The 12930-nt window shown below is 46.0% G+C and overlaps 2 protein-coding genes across 2 annotated transcripts in view; one reads left to right on the plus strand and one right to left on the minus strand.

The window, feature by feature from the left end:
• Positions 1-2517: 2517 nt before the first annotated feature.
• On the minus strand, positions 2518-6243 carry LOC122390798 (uncharacterized protein K02A2.6-like). The gene has a single exon (XM_043384108.1). It carries the CDS (start codon positions 6241-6243, stop codon positions 2518-2520), a length of 3726 nt encoding a protein of 1241 aa, XP_043240043.1.
• Positions 6244-12774: 6531 nt separating this feature from the next.
• LOC122390788 (degenerin deg-1-like) overlaps positions 12775-12930 on the plus strand; it is a 40397-nt gene continuing 40241 nt past the window's right edge. The window contains exon 1 of the mRNA XM_043384063.1: positions 12775-12846. The gene's annotated coding sequence lies outside the window, so the exon portion shown is untranslated. The remainder of the gene's footprint in view (positions 12847-12930) is intronic.

Below are 12930 nucleotides of genomic sequence, written 5' to 3' on the forward strand. Positions count from 1 at the left end.
ATTATTTACTGCAATTACGCGATGGGTGAATATAAGTAAGAATTTTTCTGTTTGTGACCGAAATGATTAATTGCACTCCATACAAATGAGGTTTTAGAATGAAAAAAACAGCCACTGCGTAAAAAAAATCCTCTGATCAACAACCGTGAGAATTTATATCCTTCTTTCACCTAATCAGCTTACGACCTAGCTGGTTATACCAGAGCTGGGCTGCGGAGTCGATGTATTTTCCGTTTTCGGTAACCCCGACTCCTCACTCCGACTCCGACTCCGGCTTTCAAAAACCGATTCTATGTAACTCCGACTCCGACTCCACGGATCTGGCAGGGCTGCGGAGTCAATGGATGTTCGGTGAGTCCGACTCCGACCCCGGTCTCCCAAATCGACTCCGACATCGACTCTGGGCAGAACTGTCGACTCCGACTGGCTCCGACTAAGACTCCGACTCAGACTCCACAGCCCTGTACCAGAGAGTTGCTTTTGGTAATTTTATAAGCAGGCGCTGCTGCAAATATAAGGGTGTCACCACCAGGCCATGCATCATTCATATCAGCAACACAGTCATGCTCATTCATTAAGACACGCCTCACTAAAACCTCCCATTAACTGCTCCACTACAAACATGCTTTCCCAGAACGACTGCCTCGCCCAATGTCTTCAACACTGCCTCGCTCAATTTTCTTCAACAATTAACTTAAACCGGTTGAGCCATAAACCCACAACAGTGTTTTCCATCAAAAATAACTGGTGACACGGTGGATCCCTGCATAAATAATGCACGAGCACGACCAAACAAGATTACGCCAGTCTGGGTTAACTGCTGATGATAACGAAAGTGTATTGCTGGAGGGAATAGCGACAATGTCATAGGAGGGTCGTTGTGATAATTTAGGTGTCACGGAGTGTTTTAGGGAGCGGTACAGAGCCACGCGTGTTTCACGTGATGGGGTCAAGGCTTGACTGAGATTGAGTGACTGTGTGTTGTGGGAGTTGTGTGTGTGTCAATAGGGAGTCATGAGTTAGTTATTGGGGTCACATTGTGTTGTGTCGGGTGCATGTTGTGTTGCATCGTGTTGTCCTGTGTTGTGTTGTGTTGTGTTGTGTTGTGTTGTGTTGTATTGTATTGTATTGTGTTGTGTTGTGTTGCGTTATGTTGTGTTGTGTTGTGTTGTGTTGTGTTGTGTTGTGTTGTGTTGTGTTGTGTTTCTTGTGGTGTCGTGTCCCGTATTTGGTCATGCTCCGTATTGTGCCGTGTTCCGTATTGGCACGTTCCGTATTGTGTCATAGGTATTGCGTATTGTGTCATGTTCCGTATTATCATGTTCAGTATTGTATTGTGTGTTGACTGTCGATTCAGTTGCTTCGTGTCATTTCTAGTTATCTCAAAACATGTCTGGTCAGATAGCTACATGTCAAGTCATTCGTGTCAGGGTCAGAATGTGTCACAGACACCAACCCCTACACCGTCTGACACTGTCAGTGACAGTGTCCATTGTCACTGACATTTCGCATTGTCACTGATGACACTGTCCTTGACAGCTAAGACTCTGTTGCAACTGCCACCTCTGTTGTGACACGACTAGCCCATTCATTCCACAGCATATCGTTAATGCCTATATGCAGGACCCCGTCATGCTTAGTTAGCAACGTCTCTCAGTTTGCAGAATCGTTATCATGTTATTCATGTTTACCCAACACGCAATGGGAGCAGGATTATCATTACGACGCGAATAAACATTGAACGCGGAGACTTAGCAAAAGCAATGGCATTAAATTTTGGCGCAAACAAACAATATCAGTACCTTTGGAGAGTTCATGATTAGGAGGAAACGGTGCTTAGACTTTGAAGCGTGCCGTTGCTACGGAATTGGATGAGTGATCAAAAAAAGCAGGAGCATGAGGCGTGACTATAAGTCTCCGGTTAGGGAAATCATATGTGTACGAAGGTTGAAATGAGGTTGAAGTGTATGTGGATGTATGAGGTGACATGAAAACTATTGGACGGTGTTCTGTTCTTCCTCTGTTCTGTACTACTTCAGTACACACATGGCTCTGGATGCGGTCCTCGCTGTATTTCTGGCCTCGAGCAACAGAACACCATAATGCACCACTCTCCGTCACGATACCACCGGCCTCCACGCACGCACTCGGCGGACTCCCGAGCACCAGCCTCCCGGTCCCGCTGCACGATCAGCTGATCGCTCTAATGGACGGAGACAGCGGACCCTGGCGGACGGCGGCCGAACTACCGGAGCTAGATGTCACCACTGTACAGGCCAGCTCCCCGCCGTCTACATACTCCGCTGTGTCAAGAACATAACAATTCCTCTTCCCTTAGCTTTTTAAGTTCTATCCCCTACATAATCCGCACTGTTCATACGATAATAATGCATTTGCGACACAACATACTCCGTTGGCACAGCGACAGTATCTTTCAGACCCAAAACTGATACGCGGAACAAAACTAACAAAAAACAATCCATGAACAATCCAACACTCGCCATTCACTTGACAGGTTCACGTAGATCCATACCAGTCCGGAGGTCGGAGTCGAGATCGGTCACGGAGCGCATACCGATGTGCACCAGAAACCGACTGTCCCCCGGAGTCACCAGCTGTAGCCGCGGAGCTCGGAATAACCGCGTCGCCACGGTTTCCTTCCTCCGTATGCTGACCTCCCACCGGCTTGTTCAGCTCTGAAGTAGGCTCGGATACGTTACTGCTGGCGTCTTTCTTCCTTTCTTCTGTTTCCATATTCCTTTCGTCCTTCTTCTGTTTCGTTTGTTCGTCCACCTTCTCTGCTCGATCTGTCTTCTTTGACCACTGTTCTTTTTGATCGGTTTCGTCTTCTCTTCTTCCTTCGTAGTTTCTTTCTTCCTCCTCTCTCGGTTGTTTCGTTTGGCGTAGTCTGTCTTCTTCTTCTTCGTTCAGCTGTCTCGGTCTTCTGTCTTCCTGGCTTTCAGCTTCATTCTTGCTTTCACGACCTCGTATGTGATCGATATGTCGAGTGAACACCCGACCATCGTCCAGCTTCAGTTCGCACAGCTGACTGCGGACGGACGTTACGACTGCAGCATGCCACCTCGGCTCTCCTCTTCCCACTTCCGAGACGTACACAGAGTCACCAATCTTGAATTGACGAGACTGTGCCTTCTTCCTCAGGATTTGCTGGTCTTGCTGAAACTCGACTGTGCTTCGGAGGTCTGGGAAAACCAGATCGAGGTGCGTTCGGAATTTCCGGCCCATCAGCACTTCAGCTGGCGTCTGCCTGGTTGTTGAATGCGGCGTCGTTCGGTACTTGAACAGAACGCGCGTCAGCCGAACTTCGAGTGTGCCTTCCACATACTTCTTCAGTCCTTCTTTCACCACTTTTACTGCGGCTTCCGCCTGTCCGTTTGATGACGGTTGGTACGCTGGGGTTCTCAGATGTCGAACTCCATTTGCTCGCAGGAACGCCGCGAACTCGCCACTGGTGAATGCGGTGCCATTGTCAGTTACCACCACTGACGGCAGTCCGTGCGTTGCAAATGTTACTCTCAGCTTGCTGATTGTTGCTGTTGCAGATGGTGTTGACGTCACATGAGCGTCGATCCACTTGCTGGTGCTATCTACAACAATCAGCAGCCATTTTCCTTCTATTGGTCCAGCGTAGTCGAGATGAAGTCGGGTCCATGGCCGATCTTCAAATCTCCATGGTCGCATTTCTACCGGCGGTGCTGAGCTGCGATGCTGTTGACAGCGCTCACAGCACTTGACAGTGTTCTCGATGGCGTTGTTCATTGCTGGCCACCAGACTGTCGAGCGTGCAGTCGCCTTCATCGCACCGATTCCAGGATGACCATCGTGTAGCAGCCGAAGAAGCCTGCCTTGCAGCTTCTCTGGAACCACCACACGGTTCCCCCAGAGAAGACAACCCATCTCGAGGCTGAGTTCTGTCTTCCGGTTCTGGAAGGATTTCAGCTGGTCCTCCACTTTGTCTGGCCATCCTTGAGTAACATGCGTCATGACTTTGCTCAACACCGGATCTGTAGCCGTGTACTTGCGGATCTGCTCAGACTTCAGCAGCGTCTTCTCCAGCGTCTCCAGCATCATGACTGTTTCTGCTGGTACTGGTGGCGTGGCATCATCCTCCAGAGGCAGCGGATTACGACTGAGTCCGTCGCTGTTCCGCTGTTTGTGAGCAGGCGAGTACACCAGAGTGTACTGATATGCTGACAGGATCGTTCTCCAACGAAGAATCCTTGGTGACGTCATCAGCGGTAGCTGCTTGTCTGGTCCGAGCAGAGCCAGTAGCGGACGGTGATCTGTCTTGATGGTGACGCCCGCTCGGCCCAGCAGGAAACTGTGCCATTTCTTCACTGCGAAGACGATGGCCAATCCCTCTCGGTCCAACTGACTCCAGTTCCGCTCTGTGCTGTTCAGCGAGCGTGACGCGTACGCCACTGGACGTTCTTCGCCTGCTTCATCCACTATGGAGAGAACTGCCCCGACTCCTACCGGACTGGCGTCAGTTGACACCACTAGCGGAGCGGAGGCTCGGTAGTGAGTGAGGCATGGAGCAGAGCAGAGTAGCTCCTTCGTCTTGTTGAAGCTGGCTTGTTGCTGTTTTCCCCACTCCCATACTTGACCCTTTTTCAGGAGTCTGTAGAGTGGTTCTGCCACCGTTGATAGGTTCTTCATGAACTTGTTGTAGTACATGATTAAGCCCAGGTAGCTTTTCAGTTGGTGAACATTCGTTGGTGCAGGAGCTTCTTTGATCGCCTTCAATTTCTCCTCTGTAGCATGGATCCCTTGGCTGTCCACTTTGAACCCGAGGTACTGCACCTCTGACTGGAACCATGAACACTTCTTTGGGTTCAGGCGCAGACCTGCATCATGCAGCCTCCTCAACACCTCTTCCAGGTTGCTGAGATGCTCCTCTTGGTTTTTCCCTGTGATACACACATCGTCGAGAAAGACTACTGTGTGTGGTATCCCTGCCAGCAGACTCTCCATGTACCTCTGGCAGATAGCTGGGGCTGAGGAGACCCCATACTGCAGCTTCTTGGGCATGAAGAGGCCTTTGTGAGTATTGATTACCATGTACTTGCGACTCTCTTCCTGAAGCGGAAGCTGGAGGTAGGCCTCCTTCAGGTCCAACTTTGTGAATCGTTGACCACCCGACAACTGGGTCAGCAGCTCCTCAGTGCGAGGCATTGGATACCGTTCCAGCCTGCTTGCCTGATTCACTGTCAAATCATAGCTTCCACAGAGTCGGACTGACTTCTTGTCTGGTTTGACGATTGTCACTACTGGGGCTGCCCACTCTGAGTGTGAGACAGGCTCCAGCACTCCCTTCTGTACTTGTCGGTTGATCTCATCTTCCACCAGTTGCTTCATTGCCAGAGGAACTGGTCTTGCTTTGTAGAACTTGGCTGGCATTGTTTCATCCACTTGCAGTCTTGCCTCAAAGGTGCAGGTACTTGGTTTGTCTGAAAACAAGTCTGCATACTTGTTCATGAGCTCTTGAACTTGCCAGCTCCCTCCTTCCTCTGACTGAACCACACTGATGAGTCCTGTCAGATCCAGTTGGAGAGCAGAGATCCAATCTCTTCCCAGCAGAGCAGGACCATCTCCTTCCACCAGCAGTAGATCCAGGTCTTTTCTCTGTCCATTGATCTCCACTGTGACGTTCACTTTGCCCTTCACTTTCAACTGCTGTCCTCCATATGATCTGAGGATTACACTGGTGGGTTCCATCTTCTTACTCATCTTCATCTTCTTGAAGCTGAGGTAGCTCATGATAGAACGGGCTGCTCCAGTATCCACATCCATGGTGACTGGTTCATTTTCCAGAGTTACAGCCACTTGATATGAGGGTTGTGCCTTTTCTGCCATGTGATACATGTCATACACCTCTGGTGATTCATTCACGGTATTCACCTTCCTCTCTTCCATCTTCGTCTTCTTCCCTGGGTTCCTGCACACGGCTTTTGTGTGACCTTTCTTCCCACACTTGTAGCACTCTCTTGTTTTGTAGAAGCAGTTTTCACTCTTGTGATTTGAACGTCCACACCTGTAGCAGCTTTCTGCCTCACCTGGGCTGTGAGTTTTCTTCTGTTGGTTGTGCGGACCCTTGTTGATTCGATGAATCATCTCTGGCTTCTCTTGTACTCGATCCAGACTGAGATGTTCCACTTCTTCTTGTGCTTTTTCATGAAGTCGTGCAATGTTGACTGCTCTCTCAAGCGTTAGGTCAGGCATGCCCAAAAGCTTCTCCTGCAGCCTTGGATAACCACATCCAGCTACAAGTCTGTTTCTCACATGAATGTCCTTATCTTGAAATGAACATTTTCTTACTTGTGAGCGTAGACGAGCCACGAAAGTCTCCACTGATTCTCCTTGTTCCCTTTTCAGCATCTGGAATTGAACTTCTTCAAACACTTGGTTTGACTTTGGCTTGAAATAGCGTTTCAGCTGTTCAACTGTCATTTGGAACACATCCAACTCTTCCTCTTCCACTGTTGGCAGAGTTTCATATATTTCTTGCATTTCTGGGCCCAAAAGATGCAGCAGCAGTCCCTTTTTCCGTTCAGGCTCAACGGCTCCTATCGCTAAACAATAGTAGGGGAAGTTGGGGCAATGCCGGAGTTGGGGCAAAGCCGAAATTCGAGATATTTCGAAAACCGTAAGACATGGATGCCACCTGTCAGTGATGCTCTGAAGCTTAAGTGACTACAATTATCGCATGTTTGTTACGAGTCGTCATTCGGAATACTTCGACTGTGAGGGCGCCAAGAGCGTTTTCAAGGTACGTTTCCCTTGTACTACATGCGCCTTTGAAGCTGCATTTCTTACTCATTATGCTACCGTTTGTCTGGCCAATTCGGTCAAGTAATCTTAAGCATGTCTTTGCATAAGTGTGCTGCCTATTTGAAATTTATACAGCACGTTGAAAAGTTATGGGCCTGCAAATGAAAGTATGGCAGGCTGGGGTAATGCCGAAAACGTACCATTACGCACGTGTTAAAAGCACGCTACGTGGACTTTACTGCTGTAGAATAGCAACGCGTATTTTTAGTCACACAAATTACACTTTCAACCGACACAACGGCCTGTTACCTATAAGGAATGATTTACCTGGCATGTTCTTATTATATCACACAATTATAACTTCCAGTGTGCACCGCGTCCTCAAGCTCTTAAAACGCGTGTCAGCTTTGATCAATTCTGGATAAGTTTGAGATAAAATGGCAAATATCAATGTCGGCATTCCCCGTAGATCATTTCTCCCATTTTCGGCTTTCCCCGCAGTCCGGGGCAACGCCGAAAAAGTCACTTCTTTGATATTTTTAGTTTGTGCGCTTAACGGTATGCGAATTCATCAAATGCGCCTGGTATGTTTGAAAGGCAAAAGACTGGCCTCTCGAATGACGCCAACAAGAATAGCTTGTGTTGTCTACCTTGCGTGCTACGGGCGTCAGAAAAAAAGTCTTCGGCGTTCCCCAACTTCCCCTACTCAAGTGATTTCATCCAAACTTCAAAATCTTCACCCTTTCTGAACTGTCTGACACTGGGCAAATAGGGCGCAGCCATCTTGTTTACTTTTTCTCTGATCAGCTGATCAGCTGTTCACCTTGACCCCTACGTTCCTCCCCTTTTCATTTGAGAGTGGACTCGTCCAATGCCGGAGGCGGTGGCGGCGACGGCTCTCGTCTGGGGTGGTTCCTTGCAATCCTTCCAAAATAATCCTTGTCGCCAATTGAAACTGAATGGATGCAACATAGGCCTCAAGCTAACAGCCTCACTAAAGCAGTGTGGCTGAATGACCAGTTGTGTTTCAAAAGGGATATCATGAGAGAGAGTTGTAACAAGTTATGAGAGGAATATATTTGTATTGGTTGTAAAATACGATACCTTAGCACGCATATTTCATTTTTTCACTCCATATGTGGGTATTGTTTAGATTCGTATTTTTCTTTAATTTGTAACAGTGATAGAGGGATGACGGATGTTTGAAAGATAGTTTGCATGAAATAACAAGTACACCAATAATCAAAGCATTAAGTACGCACACTGCAGCCTGATTTATTTTGCATGGTGCTAATAAAAAACCTTAGTTATACGCTACGGTGCCTACATGCTGGAACAAAGAGTACAGTTACATATATCCCAACATTACATTAGTCGTCTCGTGACCTCGAGCAGGAAAATTATCCATACTTTGTCCAGAAAGCAACATTTTAAAACGAACCGGCACGATACTTAACTTTCGCATTAACTAAGCGGGCTCCAAATTTGTCACAATTAGCACGTCACTCGGATCACAAATCATCCGACGATGCCGTTTTACACTTTTCCTTGAAATACGCTGGCTTTAACCCTCGCCCTGGCAGGGCATTTTCCATAACACGGCCTGGCAGGGGGGGGGGGGTCGATGCGACCCCCCCTCGCGATTGGCTCCTATGGCACCTAGAAACACCAAATTTGGTAGGTAGGTGGGCCCCCTGGAGTTCTCGCCCCCTGCAAATTTCGTTGCTCTAGGTCAATATTTAGGGGGTTTTGGGGGGTATCAATGTAAAATTTCGCGAAAACAGGGCAAAAGTTTTTCGCTTATAACTTTTGATCTAATTAATAGAGCAAAAAGAAAAGCACCAGTGAACTCAGCACGTCAAGGCGCGTCAAATGGTATCTTTTTAGCTTGCTTAAGTGTACTTAAAGTTTTTCTTAAATTTTAAGTAAACTTAAATTTATAAATTAAGTTCAAGTTAACCAAATTGCATCATATCGCATATCATTCGATTCGTCTGATCACCAGGAACACAATGATACCATTTTTTAAGCTCTAGCATCATTATGTGCCAAGTTATTGGCAAAAACGTCATTTGACCTCAATTGACCTCATTTGACCTGACCCATGGATAAGTACACCAAACAAAGAAGCACCAAGTGACCTGCTGTTAAGTACTGTTGTTTCAAAGCACAAAAGTGATAGAACGAAGCGGATATCTCCAGTATTTTCCGAATTTAGTATTTTCCCATAGGCTTAACATTACGACGTAATGACCTCTAACTGACCTCAGGTCAGTGACCTCAAAAAACCCGAACTATATGTTATACAACTCGGTGAACTTAGCACATCCTGAAAGTTTGAAGGAAATCAGTGCAAAACTGTTAGTTGGACAGGTGGAAAAAGAAAATTGAAATTTGACCATGACCTTGTACCGGTTTTTCTGACCTGGTGACCTGACCCAAGTCACCCGGACCTGAAATTTTCAGGTCATATGTAAAAGTTGCCCCATAGGCGTGCCAAATTTGGCGGCGCTGCGCGCCGCCGTTTTTACGCTATCTTCGAAAAACCTTAGGGGGTCGCATCGACCCCCCCCTGGCCAGGCGAGGGTTAAAGCAGTAGCTTGATTATGTAAAACACGCAAGTCTTGAAAGTAGGAGCAAAATAGTTTCCGTTACCTGGATTTGCTTCGACCATTTGCAGGAATTTTACAGTTCAGCAACATGCGAATAACTTCCTGTTGGTACCATGTTACACCCACACGCATCATTTGAATCAATTTTGGAGCTAGCAACAGTGCGGAGCGCGCACAACGGATTTCCTTCTAGAATGTTCGTAATGTGCGGTTGACATGAGACCTACCACTATCACTCATTTTCGGTCACCGACATATTTGAATAATGTATAGAAATAATATATAAGTAAACGTTACGTGTGTGTCATGATTAGCACAGTACGAAGTACCTCATGCACCTCAGAACACCTCAGGTTTGAGTTATATGAGACCGGTCCTGTCTTGGACTCACCTTTGAAGTTATGCTGCACTGTAGAGTACGCGCTGTCGAATGCCTGATGTGACATGTCTTAATAAGGTTAAACCTCACGATCACTTGAATTGTGGGGGCTAGTTGACCGATCTCTTCGCATCGATGAGGCATTTCATAAAAGACAAACTGTAATTTTCCCTTCACTCTGCTCACATGAAAAACGTTTTTCCTCCATATGCACTGCAAATAAGAACAGATTCAAAGGTGTTCAGATTCAAAGATTCAAAGAGAGATTTAAAGTTTATCTTTATAACGAGGTACTCCTACATGTATCATTTCCCCTACCTCCGGAGCATTTTCCCAAAATTTCATGCCACGTATGCTGCTTTGGTTGGTCTGCAATGAACATAATACGCGCAAATGATTCGGAACGTTTTGACACCATTCCTTCTGAAGTTTGGACGCTTTGACACCGTTCTTTCTTTAGTTTACCTGTGTATAAGTACCACTGTTCTGTATTATTTCAGTTTGCTATATGAACCCAAGGGCCAGCCTGCACTAGATCCCCAAGTCAAAAATTAAATTCAAATAATGCGCCATTTGCTTTTCTACATCATTACATGTGCCCTTATAACGCTGATTCTAACACTTGCAACATATAAAATGAGACGATAATTATGCATCAACGCCTACACATCTATATCGCAAACACCTATAAAATATGTATTTCTTTTCTTCTTCTTTTTTTGCCGTTTCCTTTGAGTAAAAGCTTCCAACACTTCACCGCGCATTTTCAACCAAAACACTCCACACTCAAGCACTTCGAATGACGGACTCGTCCTACTTTCAAGGTAATCGACAATTATTCAACAGCCAACTCACTTACTTCAAAGCTATCAGCCAGACTCACAAAGCGAGCACACGCATATGCGCAGCGTTTTAACGTGAATGCGATCTATTTGATAATCTTGATCAGTCTCACATCTACGGCTACCACAGCGAAAATTCGCGCAAGTAGAGCTATAAAACACAGTCGTTTCCAGACAAGTAGTTCTTGCTCCACTTGGTACCGCCTTTTAGCTGATAGCACCAACTCATTAACCTCATTTCGTGGTGGAAATAGGCTCTTTCCGTTGGAGGATGACGCAGAGTTACGGCATGGGGGTGGAATATGTGATGGCGGAAAATTGACGTGCTGTACGCACTTGACGGGAAGGCGTTTTACAGAGGTCAACATGGAATTTGGGGAATGTCTTAATAAACAAAGAAATAGTTATAGTCTTTGTTAGCCTGTATGCTTCTGAATTCAAGATAAAGTACGGCACGTTTTTAGGAAAGTTTTGTTTTTAAGCATAAACAGTCAAATCACGCACTTATAATTCGTAGGTACTCTACCTAAGTTACAAAACACTGACATTGATAAACACTGTATACAGAGGTCTAAGCACTGTATTAAACGGTCCTATTCAGAAGCTTTCTTTATATCTCGAGGGACCTGAAAACACATTAATCGACTATGGTTCAGCGTACAAAACTAGATTAAGGCGGTTCTGATTTCAATGTCAAGGGTTAACGACCGTCAAATAAAGACAAACACAAGTTTTCCCTCCCATAGGAACACTTTGGTGCGATGTCACAGTCCGCACAGGGATGTTGCATGCTCTTTACGGTGGAATACAGACCCTTGGGAGGGCATTGCTCGTTCTGTTGTGTTGTTATGATTTGGCCTCTGTGTTTAGGTCATTGATCCATTCAAAACATGTGTTCCTCGGCTCAATCTTTGTTTTTTATTACCTCGATGATAACAACATCTTGATCGTTATCATTTCCCAGTCGGCCACAACCAAAGATGTATCAGATTCGGTAAGAGGGCATCAGTCAGGTGGCAATAATTTGCAACAATGCCACTGTCGGTATATACAAACAAAGAAAGCATCTAATACTCCATGGGCGTTGGGCATGTCGGGACGTTTTGTTTGTGATTTTGATTCAAGGCTAGACTCAAGAAACATTACCGCCATTCGATTACACCCTGCTCAATTGCCAACTAACTATTACCAATGTTTTAATTCTCGAAGATTTACAAGGTCGAGACGGACTCTGTAAGAGTCGGGTGGTGTGGCCGTGATGGCATTTTCAAAAAGAGCTACTTATGCACCGTTGCGGTACCAATTCTCTTCTTCCATATCGTGCTAAAGAGATTACACGTTCAAGCTTCATTACATTAAAATAGCCGCCACTTTCCCCTTCGTGTCGGCACCGGCTACCGACCTAGACATACCGGGTCGGCAGACCGGTCCTATATTGCGCAGCCACCCAAGCCTTATATACTCTCGATATAATGCACAGGCTCTGACAATCCCCAGGAGAGATCCACTAAAAGGTATCGGCGAGCTCGGCTGATCTTCTGCTCCTCCGCGATACTGCGCAGTCCGAACACACATTTATCTGGCACTGAACATTTCAAACCACATTTAAAAACTCGTCGGAATGAATAGCAAAAGCCAGAATAGGAATACATTTACGAATGCGACATGTATTCTTATTCTAACTTTTGTTATACATTCCTAAGAAGAACTGTGATCGAAATATTATATTTTTCTTTTTTATCAATTTATCCTTATGGTCATTTATATTTTTCGAACAAAGTTAATTAAAATTGAATAGCTTATAAACAACGTCCCTCGCACAAGCACAAAAAAAACTCGTCGGTCGGACCTTTTGTTTGACACACATTGATATGCCACTAATATTATGTACATCTAGTATCTACCGAATAATGAGCATTGAACAACTGCAAAAAGAACTTTTTACACACAGTCCATGATTATGGAGATTAATTATTATTCCGACACCTTCCATAACCTTATTTACCTGTTAACCATGACAACCAAACACTGCCTCAATCCCTGCCGACCTCCCTCCTTCTCTGATTGGTCGGCTGGCCGATGACGTCACTCAGACGTTTGTGACGTCACTAAGACGGTGGTTGGACGGGGAAGGGCAGTCAGGCGTACGCACAAGGAAAGGCGACTTCGTGAGGGCTGGACACGGGTCTGCCTGGAAGGCCCTGATTGCGTCTTGTGAGCTGTAAGTACCCCCAGTGAAGCAATTACTTGTAAGCAACGATATGAATATGGCGTGCCATGTAAAGCTCAGTATATGTCGGAGCAA

This window comes from Amphibalanus amphitrite, unplaced genomic scaffold (genome assembly GCF_019059575.1).
Source record: "Amphibalanus amphitrite isolate SeventyFive unplaced genomic scaffold, NRLGWU_Aamphi_draft 000409F_arrow, whole genome shotgun sequence".
In the NCBI taxonomy this organism is placed as follows: domain Eukaryota; kingdom Metazoa; phylum Arthropoda; class Thecostraca; order Balanomorpha; family Balanidae; genus Amphibalanus; species Amphibalanus amphitrite.